Genomic DNA, 19,996 nt, shown 5'->3' on the forward strand with positions numbered 1-19,996 from the left:
AGAGCCACAGCAACACAGGATCTGAGCCGCGTCTGCAACCTACACCACAGTTCACGGCAACGCCAGATCCTTAACCCACTGAGCAAGGCCAGGGATCGAATCTGCAACCTCATGGTTCTTAGTCGGATTTGTTAACCACTGCGCCACGACGGGAACTGCAACAAATAATCTTGATGTGAACATTCATGCACAAGTGTTTCATGTGGACATATGCTTTCATTTCTCATCTGTGAATACCTATGAATGGAATTGCTGGATCCTGTGTTAGCTTTATGTGTTTAACCATTGAGGAACTGCCAGACTGTTTTCAGAATGGCTCTACCATTTTACGTTCCCATCAGCTGTGTGTGAGGAGTTCTGATGTGTCCATTTCCTTGTCAGCATTTATGTGTGTTTATGATTCTGATTATCCAGGTAGATGGGAAGTGGCATGGTTTTGATTTGTATTTCCCTGATGATTAGTGCTATTGAAAATCTGTTTGTGTGCTTATCAGCTGTTTGTATATGTTCTTTGAGGAAATGTCTATTCAGATCCTTTGGTGTTTTTCTAAATTGAGTCACTTGTCTTTTTGTTGTTGTTGTTATGTTTTTCTTTTTTAGGGTCGCACCTGCGACACATGGAAGTTCCCAGGCTAGGAATTGAAACGGAGCTACAGCTGCCAGCCCGTGCCACAGCCGTGATAATGCAGGATCTGAGCCGTGTCTGCGATCTACATCACAGCTCACGGCAGCACTGGATTCATAACCCACTGAGCAAGGCCAGGGATTGGGGGTGAAAGTTCCAACCCTCTAGTCATGCGTTGTTCTTTCTGGGGACCAGCCCTAATCCTGAAGCTACTCATGGCCTCCCAGCCCCCTCTCATTTCATCTTCTGCTGTTTAGGTTGTTGTTTTTTTTTCCAGTGTCTCAAGGTAAAGATTAGGTTATTTGAGATCTTTTTTAATATTTTTTTTATTTTTAGGGCCGCACCCGCAGCATATGGAAATTCCTGGGTTAGGGGTCAAATTGGAGCTGCAGCTTCCAGCCTGTGCCCCCGCCACAGCAATGCCCGAGCTGAGCCACATCTGCGACTACACCACAGTTTATGGCAATGCCAGATCCTTAACCCACTGATCAAGGCCAGGTATCGAACCTGTTTCCTCGTGGATACTAGTCGAATTTATTTCCACTGAGCCGCAATGGGAACTCCTGAGTTGGTTTTTTTTTTTTGTTGTTTTTTTTTTTGCTTTTGGGGCCGCACTCGAGGCATATGGAGTTTTTCCAAGGCTAGGGGTTGAATTGGAGCTGTTGCTGCTGGCCTACACCACAGCCACAGCCATGCAGGATCCTTAACCCACTGGGCAAGGCCAGGGATCAAACCTGCCCCCTCATGGATGCTAGTCAAATTTGTTAACCACTGAGCCACGATGGGAACTCCCGGAGATCTTTTTTTAATATAGGAATTTATAGCTATAAATTCCTGTCTAATTATTGCTTTATTTATATCCCATAAATTTGGTTATTCTGTGTTTTCATTTTCTTTTTTCTTTTACTTTTTTTGTTTTGTTTTGTCTTTTAGGGCCACACCTGCGGCATATGGAAGTTCCCAGGCTGGGAGTCAAATCAGAGCTACGGCTGCTGGCTTACACCACAGCCACAGCAACATGGGATCTGAGCTGCTTTTGAGGCCTACACCACAGCTCATGGCAACACCGGGTCTTTAACCCACTGAACGAAGCCAGGGATCAAACCCACTTTCTCATAGTTACTAGTTGGATTCATTTCCACTGAGCCATGCCAGGAACTCCTCCTGTGTCTTCATTTTCTAATTCAAAGTATTTTCTTTTTTCTTTAATTGCTTATTAGGGCTGCACCTAGGGCACATGGAGGTTCTCAGTTCCGAGTCAGAGCTGTAGCTGCTGTCCTACACCACAGCCACAGCAACTCCAGATCCCAGCCACGTCTGCCACCTATACCACAGCTGACGGCAATGTCAGATCCTTAACCCCCTGAGTGAGGCCAGGGATCAAACCTGCAACCTCATGGTTCCTAGTCGGATTCATTTCTACTTCGCTATGATGGGAACTCCCTAATTTAAAGTATTTTCTAATTTCTCTTGTGATGTCTTGTTTGACCCACTGTTTATTTATGGGAATATGTTGTTTAATTCTCACATACTTATGTATTTCCCAAGTATCTTCCTTATATTTATTTCTAATTTCATTCTGTGGTGGTCAGAGGACTCACTTTGTATAGGTATATCCCTCTATTGAGATTTGTTTTATGGTCTCATATGTGATCTATACTGGATGATATCCCATGTGCACTTTGGGCATTTAAACTTTAGTTCAAAAAATTTTTTTCCACTTACCAAGGAAAATGCAAGAGTTAGGATTTTAGTCTGTCTTTATAAGTCGGATGCAAAAATTCTTCCAGGGAGATATAGAGATTTTGACACCAGCAGACCCATGACAAACAAGAAGGAGGAGCACTAAGGTTGTCTAAGGATGTGTGTTTGTGAACTGTGTCTCAGGTTCTAAGCACAGATAGGAAGGGTCCATGAGATCAGTGACCCAACTATCACTGACCCTGGAATTTGAACTAAATAGACAGAAGTGATCTTCCTTCAAAAAGTGACAAGACAAGGAATGCCTTCATGACATTTGACTAATTGCTATTTTACAGATTGGTTGCTGATCTAATGGACCTCCAACCATAATCTCTCAGGAGTGGGTTGGCTTGGTTTTGAGACTTACCTGGCTTATGCCTCTGTCCATTCCTTTTAGAACACTGCTTTGTACATTTAACGGAGACGAGGAAATCCAGGATAAAAACTAATGAAAGAAGTATTTATACATATAGACAAATAACAGCAAAAGCAAAATAAGCAAATGAAGAATAATCAAGTCAATAGCAAAAATAGTTTCAAATAGTATATCTTCAAAACAGAAAGGTTAAAGACTTTGTTCCTAGGTCTAATTATATACCCAATAATGCACTTCTAAAAGAGCAGTGTTATACAAGAAACAAGAGCCTGGTGAAACCAGTCAGACCTCAGATTGTTGTTGATATTGACAAACTTGGCAGCAAATCTGAAGGACAAATGGAGTTAAGTATAAGGGGCCTAACGAGTGCATCTCTTGGTTTGAGACTCCCTGTAATGTTGCCCAGGAAGAGTTTTCACAGTCATCCTGGTAAGATCTCCAGAATTCTCAGAGGATGTTGAGACCTTTTAGAGAAAGCTGATTTACTGCTCACTACAGTAAGAGATGTATGATCTTATATAGAGTACTGTATTGGAGAATTGTTTAGTTCAGGACTACAGACTTGAAGCCAAGTAGATCGACATCATTTGTAGAAGCATTTTTCTTCTGTCATTGATTGATTAGCACTTGGTGGGATGCTTATGGGGTTATCATTCTAGGATTTCCAGAAAAAGGGAATGACACCGGTTGGGTTGGTTTGCAAAAGTATGTTTGCTAATATGAGTTGATATATAATTAAACAGGTTTTAAAATGACTCTTATGGTTACTTGTTACAATGGCTACAAAACAATCCATTTTTCTACAGTTTGTGGAGATTTTTTTTAATTTCCAAGAGTATCTGAATATCTGTTTTCATTCAGATTTATTGTTTATCACATTAATCTTACTCATGAAGAATTTTATTTTTTAAATGGTTAGGAAGTTATTCTATCATTTTTCCTTTGCTATTTTTATTTATTTATTTATTTATTTTAAACATTTATTTATTTATTTTTTGTCTTTTTGCCATTTCTTGGGCCGCTCCCACGGCATATGGGGGTTCCCAGGCTAGGGGTCGAATCGGAGCTGTAGCCGCCAGCCTACGCCAGAGCCACAGCAACGCAGGATCCGAGCCATGTCTGCAACCTACACCACAGCTCACGGCAACGCCGGATCATTAGCCCCCTGAGCAAGGGCAGGGATCGAACCCACAACCTCATGGTCCCTACTTGGATTCGTTAACCACTGAGCCACGATGGGAACTCCTATAAATGTTGTTTTTTTAAAAAAAGATAAAGTATAAAATTTGATGTTGTGACATATTTATGTGTCTATGAAACATCGTAATGAAGAAAATGAACATATCCAATTGTCCTCTCAAAATTTACTCGTGTTTCTTTGAAACTTCTTCCTACTTCTGCTCTTTTTATGCCCCTGTGGGCAGCAAGTACTAATCTGCTGTCACTAGAGATCAGTCACTGAGACACCAGGGAAGTCCTGGACTCAACTTCTCTTAATTTTTTTTTCTTTTTTTTTGGTCTTTTTTAAGGCTGCACCTGCAGCATATGGAGGTTCCCAGGCTAGGGATAGAATCAGAGCTATAGCCGAGAGCCTACGCCACAGCCACAGCAAGTTGGCAGGATCCAAGCCGCACCTGTGCCGTACACCACAGTTCACGGCAACGCCGAATCCTTAACCCATTGAGTGGGGCCAGGGATGGAACCCACATCATCATGGTTCCTAGTCAGATTCCTTAACCACTGAGCCACGACGGGAACTCCAGCTTCTCTAATTTTTAATTATTACTTTTTTTTCTTTTTAGGGCTGTACCCACGGCGTATTGAAGTTCCCAGGCTAGGGACTGAATCAGAGCTACAGCTGCCGGCCTGGGCCACAGTCACTGCAACACAGGATCCGAGCTGCATCTGCAACCTACACCATAGCTCATGGCAATGCCAGATCCTTAACCCACTGAGCAAGGCCAGGGATCGATTCTGTGTCCTCATGGATACTAGGCAGATTCATTAACCACTGAGCTGTGAAGGGAACTCCCCAGCTTTTTTTATTGTAGAAATTTTTTCACCCGGTCATGACTTCTCAAAAGATAATTGTTTCTGAGAAATGTTCTCTGGGTAACATTGGCCCACTGAAAAAATCCCAACCTCTATTCCTTGACCCTCAGTGGAATTTATATCTGGTCCCTGGCTTTCTTCAGCCTACACTGACCATCTTCTGACCCTCTTTCACCTCCTTGCTCTCCCCACTCCCAGATCCCTAATTGTCCCCTGCATACCTCTGCCTCTGCCTGGGATTAACTCATTCCCCTGCCCTGGCATTTCTGTCTGGTAGGTTACTCCTTCAAGTACCTGCCTCTGTCAACTTTCCTTGACTCCCCGAGCATGCTCAGACATGCTTTCTGTGAATTTCCTGTGTGATCTTGTTCATGGCACCATTATAGAGGTTACCTTGAAGGGTACATCTGTCTGTGGTGAGACTTTTTGTATCTTCATATTTAGTGCCTTCACCAGTGCTGTCTTCTAATAGGTAGTTACAATTTCTCCAGCTAGAAAGGGCAGATGCAGTTAAGAATGTTTTGTAATTCCTCTCTAGATTGTCTCCTAATATTGATGATACAAATTATTTGATGATTGGTATAGCTTATTTTATGAATGTGTAGTTGCTGTTTCTAATTTTATTTTTATCTTTTCACTCCTTTTTTTTGGGGGGGGGTAATGTTAAAAAGAGAAGAAATGAGCATCTTAAAAGAGACGACTGGAGCCTTCTGGTGCTATGTAGCTGCAATCATAAGCCTAAAGTTCTCACTTGCATCCCCTGTCCCTTTCGTATTGCTCTGTGTATACTACATATGATCCAAAAGTCTCTTGTCTCTTCCCAAAGGCATGCCATGTACCAACAGAACAAAGAAAACTTCAAGGATGAGTGCACTAAGCTTCTGGTTGGCAGTATTGTTATAACCCGATATAATAATCGTACCTATCGTATTGATGATGTGGATTGGAACAAGACTCCAAAAGACAGCTTCACCATGTCTGATGGGAAGGAGATTACCTTCTTGGAATACTACAGGTAGAAGGAATAAACAGGCCTTGGGCTTTGCAGGTAGGGGATATAACCTGTTCTTCCCTGCAGGATGTTGAGCTCCATTGGGCACATAGCAAGACACTTCAAAAATAATTGGGTTGGTAATGCATCTAAGATTGACGGGCCTGTTTGTGGAATTTGGTCAGACTCTGCTATTCTTACAGTTTTATTTCTTTTAGTACTTTTTGGACGTTACTTCATAAATTAACCTCAGGACTTTGAATTGTGTTTCCTTTGCCGTTTTGGTTAGAAGTCTGGTTGGAGAGATTAAATTCAAGTCGTTAATCATTTGGCTATTATTTTGCCTTTCTTGTTACCTAAGCTCTTTAGCCTGATGCAATTTTAAACAAATTCTTTCCTGGGCTGTTAGCCTATTTCCCCTCTATTTACTGCAACGTTAACTTGAACCTGCTTTTTTCAGTTATAAATAATGTTGTGGTGAGTTTCTCATGGATCCTTGACAAGGCTGTTTTGCAAATTGTGTATCTCAGTGCTGGTTAAGAGACTCAGTATGTTGCTATCTGAGTGGTGATGCTGCTTCTGCCATTTTTTCTTGCCTCTGTTCTGCTCTAGCAAAAACTATGGGATCACAGTAAGGGAAGAGGACCAGCCACTGCTCATCCACAGGCCCAGTGAGCGACAGAATAACCAGGGGATGGTGAGTAGGGGCTTGTCAGCCCTTTGCTTTCAGCTAAATTCTTTTTTTTTTTTTTTTTTTTTTTGCTTTTTAGGGCCGCACTCAAGGCATGTGGAGGTTCCCAGGCTACGGGTCAAATCAGAGCTATAGCTGCCGGCTTACACCACAGCTCACAGCAACACTGGATCCTTAACCAACTCATCAAGGCCGGGGATTGAGCCCTCAACCTCACGGTTCCTAGTTTCCACCACGCCACAAAAGGAACTCCCCCAGCTAAATTCTTCCCCCATCAGCTGTTCATCAGCTTCCTCATGGCTCTGGGGACCATGGAGCTATGGTTACAGTGTAGATGGGCAAAGCTGTGCAGAGTTTTGTCTGTCTCCTCTAGACAGAGATGCTTCTGGAGTCCCCTTAGTGAGAAACTAAACATCCACAGGAGCAATTTAGGTAAGAACCAAGGAGAATTTGCTGCTAAAGATTAAAACATCGGGTCTGTTATGGAAGTTACAGGCAGTTTAACAGGGCAGGGAGCCCTGGGGGTGGGGAGTACCTCAACACCTGACTCCTCTGTCGTAAGGAGACTGAAGATCAGTAGGCTAAAGATGAGACGGAGGCACCAGCCTGATAGGTTTCAGTGTCACAGCTTATTGAGAGGCCCAAGTGGAAAGAACTGTTTTAGTTTTCTAGCTTTTCCTTTGCTTTCAACAATGTGAATATTTTTCTCTTCACCTCATACAGCAGGCTATCGTGGCTTTAGGGGAGAAGGGGTAAAATGCTTGTAGTGTTCCCTGCCTTTTTCTCTGGGGTTTTGTGTTCCTTAGTGTGCCAGCTACACCCCTGAAGGACCAGCTCTGGGCCTGGCAGACCTTGTACTGGTGAAGGAACAAGACCCTCTATTACTGCCTCACTTTCCCTCTCTGTTCTTTCCTCAAAGCTGCTAAAAGGTGAAATCCTGCTGCTGCCTGAGCTTTCCTTCATGACTGGAATCCCTGAGAAGATGAAGAAGGACTTTAGAGCCATGAAGGTGAGAAGTGCTTGGTTTGAACTGATGACCTTATTTTGATAGCAGATACAAGCAAGACCAGACCAGGCTTGCATCACCCCTGGGCAGGTCATATTTTTCCTCTTGGTAAATATGATGCGTGGCCTTTCCCAGACACTGTGAAAAAACCTTTCTTGGGACCTTCCTTTGGAAGGTTGTTAGAACAGTAAGTGACTGGATTATAAGGTAAAAGGAAACAAGCAATTATGTCGCTACCCTCACCAATTAGAAGGATGACTGTAAACTGGTCATATGACCATAAATGAGGCTCTTTGAGAGCACTGAATTTTCCTTACATTTCTGTAGGCATTCAGTGTATTTGAAGGAATGAAGGAGATAACGTAGCAAGGAGTCAGCAAGTAAGAGGATGAGGGTAAAGGATAGGAGTTTATGTTACGGGGCTTAGAGGGTCGTGGAAGTTCTGTGTTGGGCACATTCTCATAGGAAATGTGTGTAGTAGTGTGGGTCCAGACCCCAAGGGCTCCACCTCCACACTGTCTGCTAGGGGCTTTCCACCCTCTTGCTGTACTGCTGCCTTTTGCAGTGCTTGTCTGTCCTAGTTTTGGACCCCTGGGCTTGCCTCAGATGCCATGTACTATTTTTGGTAACATTATAAAGAGCTGAAGTGAAGCTCAGAATTCCTGTAAAAGGTTTCTTTCATCTTTACCTTCTGTACTTCTGCCTTTAATATGTAGGTCAAGGCTTCTTCCTTATAACTCCCAGTTGCCTAATGACTTAATGGTCACAGGGCTATCTCTGTAGCTCCCAGACTCATTGACTCTAACGACTGCCATGCAGGGAGCAGCAGGTTCACAGTTCATTAGTCCCAGAAGAGTAAAGAAGGAACTCACTTATGTGATGCAGAATCTTCATAAACACCTAATATATATTCATTCAACAATAAATATTTAGTAGTTCCTGTCATGGCATAGCAGAAATGAATCCGACTAGGAACCATGAGGTTGCAGTTCCATCCCTGGCCTCCCTCAGTGGGTTAAGGTTCTGGCATTGCTGTGAGCTGTGGTGTAGTTCACAGATGCAGCTCGGATCCCATGTTGCAATGACTGTGGCATAGGTTGGCAGCTGTAGCTCTGATTGGATCGCTAGCCTGGGAACCTCCGTGTGCCCTGGGTGTGGCCCTAAAAAGCAAAAAACAAAAACAAACAAAAAAAACCAATAAATATTTAGAAAATACCTATTATGGGCCACACACTGGACCAAAGGAGTGTCTTATGGTGAAATTAAATGGCTAGGGTCCTATGACATAAAGTATGAGACTAGATGTGTTTTTCCATTCTGTCGTTTGCATGGCACAGGGAATTTTCTCCAACCCTCCATCCCCCACCAAGTATGAAATAGGTCTAATCAAGCACCCTTACATGGCTTTGAGAAAGAGAGTAAGATTTATTTATTTTTAAATTTTATTTTACTTTATTTTTTGCCCACACCCACAGCATATGGAAGCTCCCAGGCCAGGGATTGACCCTGTGCTGTAACAACCCAAGCTGCTGCAGTGACAACACCAGATCCTTACACTGCTGTGTCTTAAGAAAACTGCAAGAGAATAATAAGATTTAGGTGTCATGAGGGAGAAAGAAACAATGACATTTAATTTTTTTATAATGATTTTTATTTTTTCCATTATAGCTGATTTACAGTGTTCTGTCAATATTCTGCGGCACAGCAAGGTGACCCAGTCACACATACATGTATATATTCTTTTTTCTCACTTTATCATGCTCCATCTCAAGTGACCAGACATAGTTGTCAGTGCTATACAGCAGGATCTCAATGCTTATCCGTTCCAAAGGCAATAGTCTGCATCTATTAACCCCAAATTCCCAATACTTTCCACTTCCTCCCGCTCCCTCTTGGCAACCACAAGTCTGTTCTCCATGTCCATGATTTGCTTTTCTGTGGAAAGGTTCATTTGTGCCCTATATTGGATTCCAGATATAAATGAAATCATATGGTGTTTGTCTTTCTCTTTCTGACTTACTTCACTTAGTATGAGAATCTCTAGTTCCATCCATGTTGCTGCAAATGGCATTATTTTGATCTTTTTTATAGCTGAGTAGTATTCCATTGTGTATATATACCACATCTTCTTAATGCAATCTTCTGTCAATGGACATTTGGGTTGTTTCCATGTCTTGTCTATTGTGAATGGTGCTGCAACGAACATGTGGGTGCATGTGTCTTTTTCAAGGAAAGTTTTGTCCAGGTATATGCCCAAGAGTGGGATTGCTGAGTCATATGGTAGTTCTATGTATAGTTTTCTAAGGTACCTCCATACTGTTTTCCATAGCGGTTGTACCAGTTTACATTCCCACCAACAGTGCAGGAGGGTTGCCTTTTCTCCACACCCTCTCCAGCGTTTGTTATCTGTGGACTTATTAATGATGGCCATTCTGACTGATGTGAAGTGGTACCGCGTAGTAGTTTTGATTTGCATTTCTCTAATGGTCAGTGATGTTGAGCATTTTTTCATGTGCTTGTTGGCTATCTGTATATCTTCCTTGGAGAACTGTCTATTCAGGTCTTTTGCCCATTTTTCTATCACGTTGTTGGCTTTTTTGCTGTTGAGCTGTATAAGTTGTTTGTATATTTTAGAGATTAAGCTCTTGTCAGTTGCATTGTTTGAAACTATTTTCTCCCATTCTGTAAGTTGTCTTTTTGGGTTTTTTATGGTTTCCTTTGCTGTGCAAAAGCTTGTCAGTTTGATTAGGTCCCATTGGTTTATTTTTGCTTTTATTTCTGATGCTTTGGGAGACTGGCCTGAGAAAACATTTGTTAGGTTGATAGCAGGTTTTGCTTACATTCTCTTCTAGGAGTTTGATGTGTCTTGTTTTAAATTTAAGTCTTTAAGCCATTTTGAATTTATTTTTGTGCATGGCATGAGAGTGTGTTCTAGTTTCATTGATTTACATGCAGCTTTCCAGTTTTCCCAGCACCATTTGCTGAAAAGACTGTCTTTTTCCCATTTTATTCTTGGCTCCTTTGTTGAAGACTAATTGACCATAGGTGTCTGGGTTTATTTCTGGGTTCTCTGTTCTGTTCCATTGGTCTGTTATGTCTGTTTTGGTACCAGTACCACACTGTCTTGATGACTGTGGCTCTGTAATATTGCGTGAAGTCTGGAAGAGTTATGCCTCCTGCTTGGTTTTTGTTCCTCAGGATTGCTTTTGGTAATTCTGGGTCTTTTGTGGTTCCATATAAAATTTTTGTATTACTCAAATGAATTTATCACATCTGTAGCTGTATCCATATAAATTTTTGGATTGTTTGTTCTAGGTCTGTGAAAAATGTCGTGGGTAATTTGATAGGGATTGGATTGAATCTGTAGGTTGCTTTGGGTAGTATGGCCGTTTTTACAATATTAATTTTTCCAACCCAGGAGCATGGAATATCTTTCCATTTCTTTGCATCCTCTTTAATTTCCTTGATTAATGTTTTATAGTTCTCAGCATATAAGTCTTTCGCCTCCTTGGTCAGGTTTATTCCCAGGTATTTGATTTTTGGGGATGCAGCTTTAAAAGGTATTTTTGTATTCCTTTAAACTAAATATTAGTTTCATTGTTAGTATACAGAAATGCAACTGGTTTCTGAATGTTAATCTTTTTTTTTTTTTTTTTTTTGTCTTTTTAGCTACTTCTTGGGCCACTCCTGTGGCTATGGAGGTTCCCAGGCTAGGGGTCGAATCGGAGCTGTAGCCACCGGCCTACGCCAGAGCCACAGCAATGCGGGATCCGAGTGGTGTCTGCAACCTACACCACAGCTCATGGCAATGCCGGATCGTCAACCCACTGAGCAAGGGCAGGGACCGAACCCGCAACCTCATGGTTCCTAGTCGGATTCGTTAACCACTGCGCCACGACGGGAACTCCATTTATTTATTTATTTATTTTTGAATGTTAATCTTATATCCTGCTAGTTTGCTGAATTTATTGATCAGTTCAAGTAGTTTTGGGGTTGAGTCTTTAGAACAATGACATTTAAAATTCTTATTTTTATAATTAAATTTTTAACCTTATACCTCCTTCACATTCATGAGATATTTATTAATATCCCTGGAGATGTTTAAATTTTTCTGCAAAATTCAATTGGAAGGAGGTTATTATGGAAATGTTTTACACATTGGAGTTTATTTAACCTCATACCAGAGAAAGTGATAACTTAGTATTTCCATTTTGATTCTATTTAGGATTTGACCCAGCAGATCAACCTGAGCCCCAAGCAGCACCATGATGCTCTGGAATGCTTGCTACAGAGAATTTCAAAAAATGAGATAGCCAACAATGAACTGACACGTTGGGGACTCTGCCTGCAGAAGGATGTACATAAGGTAAACCAGAAAACAGATGGATAGGAAACAGCATTTTAGAGCTTTCTGGTTCTAGGTGATAACTTCCTATCTTGTTTTTATTTTGAAGTTTTTGCTCTATTATGGTGCCTTTCTTTTTTTAACATCCTAGTTATAGTGCTTGAACTTCCTTGACTTAATTTGCTAGTATCTCATAAGTTTTCTTTGGTAGCTCCCAGGATCTGAGCTGTTAATTTCCAAATAGATAGCAAAGGAAATATTGACTTAAAATTTATCTCTTTTTAAGTTTTCCAACCCATATTATTCTTGAAGTTCTATATGTTTTTCCTTTATTTCCCTTAAGGTTTTCTTTCCCAATAATTGTGTTTCTTTGAGTATACTACTGTCATTGTTTCTGTAGATGTAAAGACTCAGACTTGTACATTTTAATTTTCTTTTGTTTTTGCTTTTTAGGCTGCACATGCGGCATATGAGAGTTCCCAGGCTAGGGCTCGAATCAGAGCTATAGTTGCCAGCCTAGACCACAGCCACAGCAGTGCGAGATCCGAGCCACGTCTGCAACCTACACCACAGCTCATGGCAACACCGGATCCTTAACCCACTGAGCAAGGCCAGGGATCAAACCCGCAACCTCATGGTTCCTAGTCAGATTTGTTAACCATTGCACCACGACGGGACCCCCTAGCATCTCTTAGTTTATCACTAGAATAAAGATAGTGATTGAGTTAAAGGAATTAAATGGTAAAATCTTTAGCATATTATCTGACACATAGCACGTGCTCAGTAAATATTAGGTTTTATTACTTTTTACTTTTCTTTCTAGGGTATGCCAAAATAACTAATGTTACCTTTTCTCTAGTTTTCTTGCACTCTGACTTCTTGTAAAAGTTGTTTCTTGGAGTTCCTGCTGTGGCACAGTGTGTTAAGAATCCAACTGCAGGGGTTCCCATTGTGGCACAGCAGAAACAATCTGATGTACCTATGAGGTTGCAGGTTTGATCCCTCGCCTCACTCAGTGGGTTAAGGATCTAGTGTTGCTGTAAGCTGTGGTGTAGGTCGTAGATGTAGATTGGATCTTGAGTTGCTGTGGCTGTGGTGTAGACTGGCAGCTATAGCTCCGATTCAACCCCTAGCCTGGGAACCTCCATGTGCTGGGAGTATGGCCCTAAAAAGCAAAAAAAAAAAAAAAAAAAAAAAAAAAAAAGAAAGAAAGAAGAAGAAAAAGGATCCAATTGAAGCAGCTCAGTTCTCTGCGGAGGTTCAAATTTGATCACCCCTAGCCCAGCACAGTGGGTTAAAGGATTCGGTGCTGCCAGAGCTGCAGCATAGTTCGCAGCTGTAGCTCGGATTCCACCCCTGGCCCAGAAACCTCCATATGCCTCAGGTGTGGCTATAAATTAAAAAAAAAAAAAGATATGGAGTTCCTGCTGTGGCACAGCGAGTTAAGGATCCGGCATTGTCTCTGGGGCAGCGTGGGTTTGATCCCTGGCATGGTGAAATGGGTTAAGGATCCAGCATTGCCACAGCTTTTGAGTTGCAGGTCAAAGCCGCATTTTGGATTCAATTCTTGGCCCGGGGAACTTTCATATGCTACAGGTGCGGCCAAAAAAGAAAAATAAAGGTATTTGTCATCCTCTGCATCCAAAATTGGATAGTAGGTTCAGAGTACTCATTATTCATTTTATTGTCATTATTTCGAACTTATAAGTCACATATAATTTTAGAGATATACATGATATTAAGATTAAAAAGTATATGTGCACAATGTGTATATATACTTATATTTACTTATATACATACATGTTTGAACCAACCATGTTACTCCTCTATTTGAAAGCTTTTTGTTTGTTTTTTTGCTTTTTAGGGCTGCACCTGCAGTGTACGAAAGTTCCCAGGCTAGGGGTTGAATTGGAGCTGCAGCTGCTGCCCTGCACTACTGCCACATCTGAGCTGAGTCTGCGACCTACAGCTCTTGGCAGTGCCGGTTCCCTAACCCACTGAGCAAGGCCAGGGATCGAATCTGCATCCTCACGGGTACTAGTCAGGCTCATTTCTACTGAGCCATAATGGGAACTCCTACTTGAAAGCTTTTAATGGCTTCCCATATTGGTCTGCATAGCTCTGAATTATCTAGCTGTCTAACCTTCTCCTACATTTCCAGCTTTATCTCATTACTCCTCCTTACTTTTTCCTTTTCTTTTTAGGACTGCACCTTCAGGATATAGAAGTTCCCGGGCTAGGGGTTGAATAGGAGCTGCAGCTACCAGCCTACACCACAGCCATAGCAACTCAAGATCCGAGCTGCATCTGCAACCTATGCCACAGCTTATTGCAACACCAGATCCTTAATCCACTGAACGAGGTCAGGGATCAGACTCCCATCCTCATGGATACAAGTTGGATTTTTAACCTGCTGAGCCACAATGGGAACTCCTCATTGCCCCTCCTGATTTTACTTTACAGTAGCCTTCCTGGCGTTATTTTATTTTTTTGTTTTATTGAGTTTATTTACAATGTTGTGTTAATTTTTGCTGTACAGCAAAGTGTTTCAGTTATATACATACTCATGTACACTTACAATCAATACATTGGTATGTATTTTTTGCAAAAACAGGATTATATTAAATGCAGTTAGTGATTTTAATGGTTGCAAAATATCCTTGGTATTGATGTGTCATCAACTTAGTTATCTTCCTATTTTTGGATATTTAGATTTAATTGATTTACTATTCTTTTTTGTCACTTTTTTTTTTTTTTTTTGTCATTTTGCTATTTCTTGGGCCGCTCCTGCGGCATATGGAGGTTCCCAGGCTAGGGGTCGAAGCAGAGCTGTAGCGGCCAGCCTACGCCAGAGCCACAGCAACGAGGGATCCGAGCCGCGTCTGCAACCTACACCACAGCTCACGGCAACACCGGATCGTTAACCCACTGAGCAAGGGCAGGGATCGAACCCTCAACCTCATGGTTCCTAGTCGGATTCGTTAACCACTGCGCCACGACGGGAACTCCTGATTTACTATTCTTAACTTCAATTTGGTTTTTTATTATACTTGTACTTTTTCCCCTGCTTTTGTATAAAATGTAACAATAGTTTATGTTTAGCTTCATTAAGAAATTTTATCTTTGGGGTTCCCGTCATGGCTCAGTGGTTAGTGAACCCGACTGGTATCCATGAGGACACGGGTTTGATTCCTGGCCTCACTCAGTAGGTTAAAGGATCCGGCGTTGCCATGAGCTGTACCATAGGTCGCAGATGTGGCTCGGATTCGCTGTGGCTGTGGCGTAGGCTGGTGGCTACAACTCTGATTGGACCCCTAGCCTGAGAACCTCCACATGCCATGGGTGTGGCCCTAAAAAGATAAAAAAAAAAATTTTTTTGAAAAAAAATTTTATCTTTAATTTTCTACTTTTAGTTTTTCCCTTAAAATATTCTAAGATTATTTTTTTGTTCATCTTGAAATTATAGACACTTTACATACATTCCCTGATTCTAAAGAGACAGTATTTACTGATATCTTTCTTGGGGACTATGTTAGAAGCTTCAATAATTAAAGAGGAAGTTCCCATTGTGACTCAGTGGGTTGAGAACCTAACATGGTGGCCATGAGGATAGGGGTTTGATTCCCTAGCTTCACTCAGTGGGTTAAAGATCTGGGAGTTCTCTTCATGGCTCAGTGGTTAACGAAACTGACTAGCATCCATGACGATGTGGGTTCAATCCCTGGCCTCACTCAGCAGGTTAAGGATCTGGCATTGCTGTGAGCTGTGGTGTAGGTCACAGATGTGGCTCAGATCCCACGTTGCTGTGGCTCTGGCATAGGCCAGCAGCTGTAGCTCCGATTGGACCCCTAGCTGGGAACCTCCATATGCCCCTGGTGCGGCCCTAAAAAGCAAAAAACAAAACAAACAAACAAACCATAAAAAAAAAAAAAAAAAAACAATAAAGATCTGGTGTTGCTGTGACCTGTGGCCTAGGTGGCAGATGTCGCTCTGATCAGTGTTGCTGTGACTGTGGTATAGGCCACCAGCAGCTGCAGCTCCAGTGGGACCCCTAGCCTGAGAACTTTCATATGCCACAGGTGTGGCCCTAAAATGAAAAATTATTAAAGAGCAATGTCTATCAAAATTCATCTATGTGTGTCCAGGGTTTTATTGACATAAATTCTCACTGCTAGCAGTTGTATAGGTGTATATAGTGGAGCTGACCAGACTGCAGAACAGAATCAGTGTTTTTCTAAATAGTGTTTGCAGATGGTTCATGTCTTAGACACTTTATTTTCTATTTAGGTTGAAGGACGTGTTCTGCCAATGGAAAGAATTAACCTAAGAAGTACATCATTTATCCCATCTCAGGAGCTAAACTGGATGAAGGAAATAACCAGAGATCTTTCCATCTTGACTGTAAGTATCTTGTGAAGTGGCAAAGAGAGGTCCAATTTCCTTGAAAGTGTGGAGATCAGGAAGCATGAATTATTTAGTGTCCTCTTTATGAGAGGAAGTACCAACTGAATTCCCATCCTGAGTTATTTACTAAACAGGGGTCCTTCAAGTAAGAGCAAGTTGATGAGTTGTTAGAGGTAAGCCTTTTGCCTGACCTTAGACTTAAGACAAGGAAATAAATTCCTGTGGTAATTCATGTGGTGCCAGCCTAGTATCCACTCTCCCTTTGTTTGTCCTTCTTCCTTTCTCTTTCCTTCCTCTTTTCCCATAGGATTTCTATGAAAGAATTAAAATTAAAGCAGTTTCCTACAAAGGCGACCAAGGAACAAAATGATAGAGAATTATTTTTAAAAGTTTTTGGCTAATCTGCTCTCTATGGCCATGAATAAAGTACCTTTGTTTCTAAAACTTTTTTTTTTTTTGTCTTTTTGCCATTTCTTGGGCCGCTCCCATGGCATATGGAGATTCCCAGGCTAGGGGTCGAATCAGAGCTGTAGATGACGGCCTACACCAGAGCCACAGCGACACGGGATCCAAGCCGTGTCTGCAACCTACACCACAGCTCACGGCAATGCCGAATCCTTTAACTCACTGAGCAAGGCCAGGGATCGAACCAACAACCTCATGGTTCCTAGTCGGATTCGTTAACCACTGAGCCACGACAGGAACTCCAGTTTCTAAAACTTTTCATCAAAATATATTTAAAGGAAAAAGTACACTCATAAGTATATATAGCTTGATAAATTTTCACAGTTAAATAGAGTTGTGTAATTAACACTGAGGGTTAAGAAACATAACTTTGGAGTTCCTGTTTCTGCTCAGCGGTAATGAACCCGACTAATATCCATGAGGATGCAGGTTTGATCCCTGGCCCTGCTTAGTGTGTTAAAGATCTGGTGCTGCCATGAGCTGCAGTGTAGGTTGCTGGTGAGGCTCAGATCTGGTGTGGCTGTACATGTGGCTGTGGCCAGCAGCTGCAGCTCCAGTTCAACCCCTAGCCTGGGAACTTCCATATGCTTCGGCTGTGGCCCTAAAAAGAAAAAAAAAATTAGAACTTTACCAGTGCCCCAGGAGTTCTGCTCCTTGCTCCTAGTTACTACCTGCCTGTCACCCTTACGCAATTCAAAAAAAGCCAGTATTCTGACCTGTAACAGCATTTTTTTTTTTTTTTTTTGTCTTTTTAGGGCCGCACCTGCAGCTCATGGAGGGTCCCAGGCTAGGGGTCTAATTGGAGCTATAGCCAGCGGCCTATGCCACAGCCACAGCCACAGCAACGTCAGATCCAAGCTGTGTCTGCAACCTACACCACAGGTCATGGCAACGCCAGGTCCTTAACCCACTGAGCAAGGCCAGGGATCAAACCTGCATCCTCATGGGTCCTAATTGGATTTGTTTCTGCTGCACCACGACGGGAACTCCTAATAGCATTGATTTTTTTTCATACTTGATATATATGTGAAATCATATGGTGTATATATTCTTTCATGTCTGGCTTCATTTCTTCAACCTTGTTTGGTGAGTTTCTTCATATTGTTAAGGATAGTGGTAGGTCTTTGATTCTCATTGCTGTGTAGTATTCCATTTTGAGACTGTGCCACAGTTTACTTATCACATACATCCATATTAGTAGTAGGCGTTAGGTAAGACAGGGCTCAAGCAGAGAGAGTGAAAAGCAATTTGTTCTCTAGAATAACATCTCCTGAATGTGGAATTGGGGTGTTCAAGTTGTGGGAAGTACTAAAAATAGTTTGTGGTTGTTCCTAGGTCCCCATGCATTTCTGGGCGCTCTTTTACCCAAAGAGAGCAGTGGATCAGGCCCGAGAACTGGTGAACATGTTAGAGAAGGTAGCTGGTCCCATGGGCATGCGCATGAGCCCGCCGGCCTGTGTGGAGCTGAAGGATGATCGCATAGAGACCTACGTCAGAACCATTCAGTCCATCCTGGGAGTTGAGGTAATAATTTTATTTGAGTAAATTTTTAGAATTCCCATTCTGCAGTACTTGAATACTTGATTTTAAATTGTCTTGGTTATTGGTCTGCTGTTGATGATGTCTAGGAACATGTATTTACTCATGTACACATGAAGTACTGAACCAGTAGGGTCGTTCTCATGTCCTTTGGTTGGTCTTGCTTCTTTCATTCTGTGTTGGCACTCTTGCTTACTCTAGCATTCTGTTCCTCACGTAATGGGCTGAGAAAATAGCTGATTTCAGTTCCTTATCTACATAGAACATGCTGTGCTCAGAAAGCAACTTCCTGGGCCAGGTGCCATCTTGCACGATTCACTACTGAGCTGTCACAGTCTGGTCTGGCTCAAGATTCAAATTGCTCTGATGATAAACTTGGCAGGGGGCCATCGTCTTGGTCCTGATAGATAAATGGGAGGGACTACTGGAGCTGAGCAGGTCATAGTATTCACAGCTCAGTAGTTCAGGCCTGCAGTTCTTAGCTGTTTGTACATAAAACAGAGGGGAAAGATTAAGGAGGAAACGGACAAAGTTTTTGGAAATAATTAGTCTTTGAATTGAAGAGTCAGTTCTTGTGAGGTCAATACTAGAATTAGATTATTTTGGCATCATGATTTTCTCTTTTGATCCACCCCTCTAGGTGTGTCATCTGTAACAGCACACTCAGGTTTTCTCTTTTCTCATATTGTCTTCCTGACTTCCCAGGCCTTCTTACTCTGTTAATGGCCTCCCTGTGGGCCTGATCATTGATAAATTCTGTCCTGCTTTCAAAAGAAAAAGCCAGCTTAGTACATCAGCTCCCCAGTCGCACAACTTGGCATGTTGTCTTTATGGGAGTGCACTGCCAACAGTCTTCATGCAGCATGGATATGATTTTCATTCATAATGTTTATTCATATTGGTCTTGCTGTCTCCCTCTCATCTTTAGGGCATTCTGTTTTATTATTCTCTTTGTTTAAGGGTCATAAACTCAGACGTCTCTGGGAGCCAGATGAGTCACAGAAACCAATGAAGTGGGCTGGGAGGGGACCTTGGTGTGAACTAAAGAGAGTAAATCCTGTGACTGCAGATAATAGCCCAGTGTTGTCAAATTGATTTTTAATTTGTTTGTTTTTCAGTAGAAGCTAAAAATCTAGATTTGCATATTTGTATACCTCCCTATGTTTGAGGGTTAATTTTAAAAAGACTTACAAATCATTATGGGGTAAAAAAACCACATCTGTTTCCTAGATCCAGCCCACAGGCGCCCAGCATGCAGTTGGAGTTCTGAGTGACTTGGAAAGTTCTTTGATGTGATTGCTGGAACGTGTGTCCATTGAGAAGTCTTAATCAAAAACTAATCTTGATTTGGAATAGTATACTGTTGATACCCATTTCTGGGATAAAGGGTTGGCAACTCTGTTTCACTTGTGTGCTGCTTTTCTTTATTCAGATTTCGAAAGATTTTCTGTTTTCAATATCAAATCTCTTAAGCAGTGAGAGGTAGAAGATGCAGAGATAAACTCCAACACTGCTGGTTGGAGTTCTTGCTGTGGCAAAGTGGGTTAAGAACCTGACTTCAGAGATGCAGGTTTGATCTCCAGCTTTAGCACAGTGGGTTAAAAGATCTGGCATTGTCACAGCTGAGGCTTAGACTCAAGCCCTTTCTCCGGACCTTCCATATAGCTTGGGTGTGGCCATTTAAAAAAAAAAAAAAAAAGGTATACTACTGGCAGTATTCTCTATAGTCAGAGAGTTAGGAGAGCTGCCTGTGGATTTG

The 19,996-nt window shown here is 41.9% G+C and overlaps 1 protein-coding gene across 5 annotated transcripts in view; it reads left to right on the forward strand.

The window, feature by feature from the left end:
- The window catches only part of PIWIL2 (piwi like RNA-mediated gene silencing 2), a 71,621-nt gene that overhangs the window by 28,286 nt on the left and 23,339 nt on the right, over nt 1-19,996 (forward strand). For all 5 annotated transcript variants that reach the window (XM_084992648.1, XM_084992649.1, XM_005657209.4 and 2 more), the window contains 6 exon segments: nt 5,623-5,811; nt 6,400-6,484; nt 7,398-7,487; nt 11,710-11,850; nt 16,117-16,230; nt 18,034-18,222. In XM_084992648.1, coding sequence (XP_084848774.1) covers nt 5,623-5,811; nt 6,400-6,484; nt 7,398-7,487; nt 11,710-11,850; nt 16,117-16,230; nt 18,034-18,222 — 808 coding nt within the window.

The sequence above is a fragment of the Sus scrofa genome, chromosome 14, assembly GCF_054392235.1.
Source record: "Sus scrofa isolate SSC_HxYL_T2T_F1_AM1 chromosome 14, Sscrofa_HxYL_maternal_Yorkshire_Landrace_v2.0, whole genome shotgun sequence".
Lineage (NCBI taxonomy): Eukaryota > Metazoa > Chordata > Mammalia > Artiodactyla > Suidae > Sus > Sus scrofa.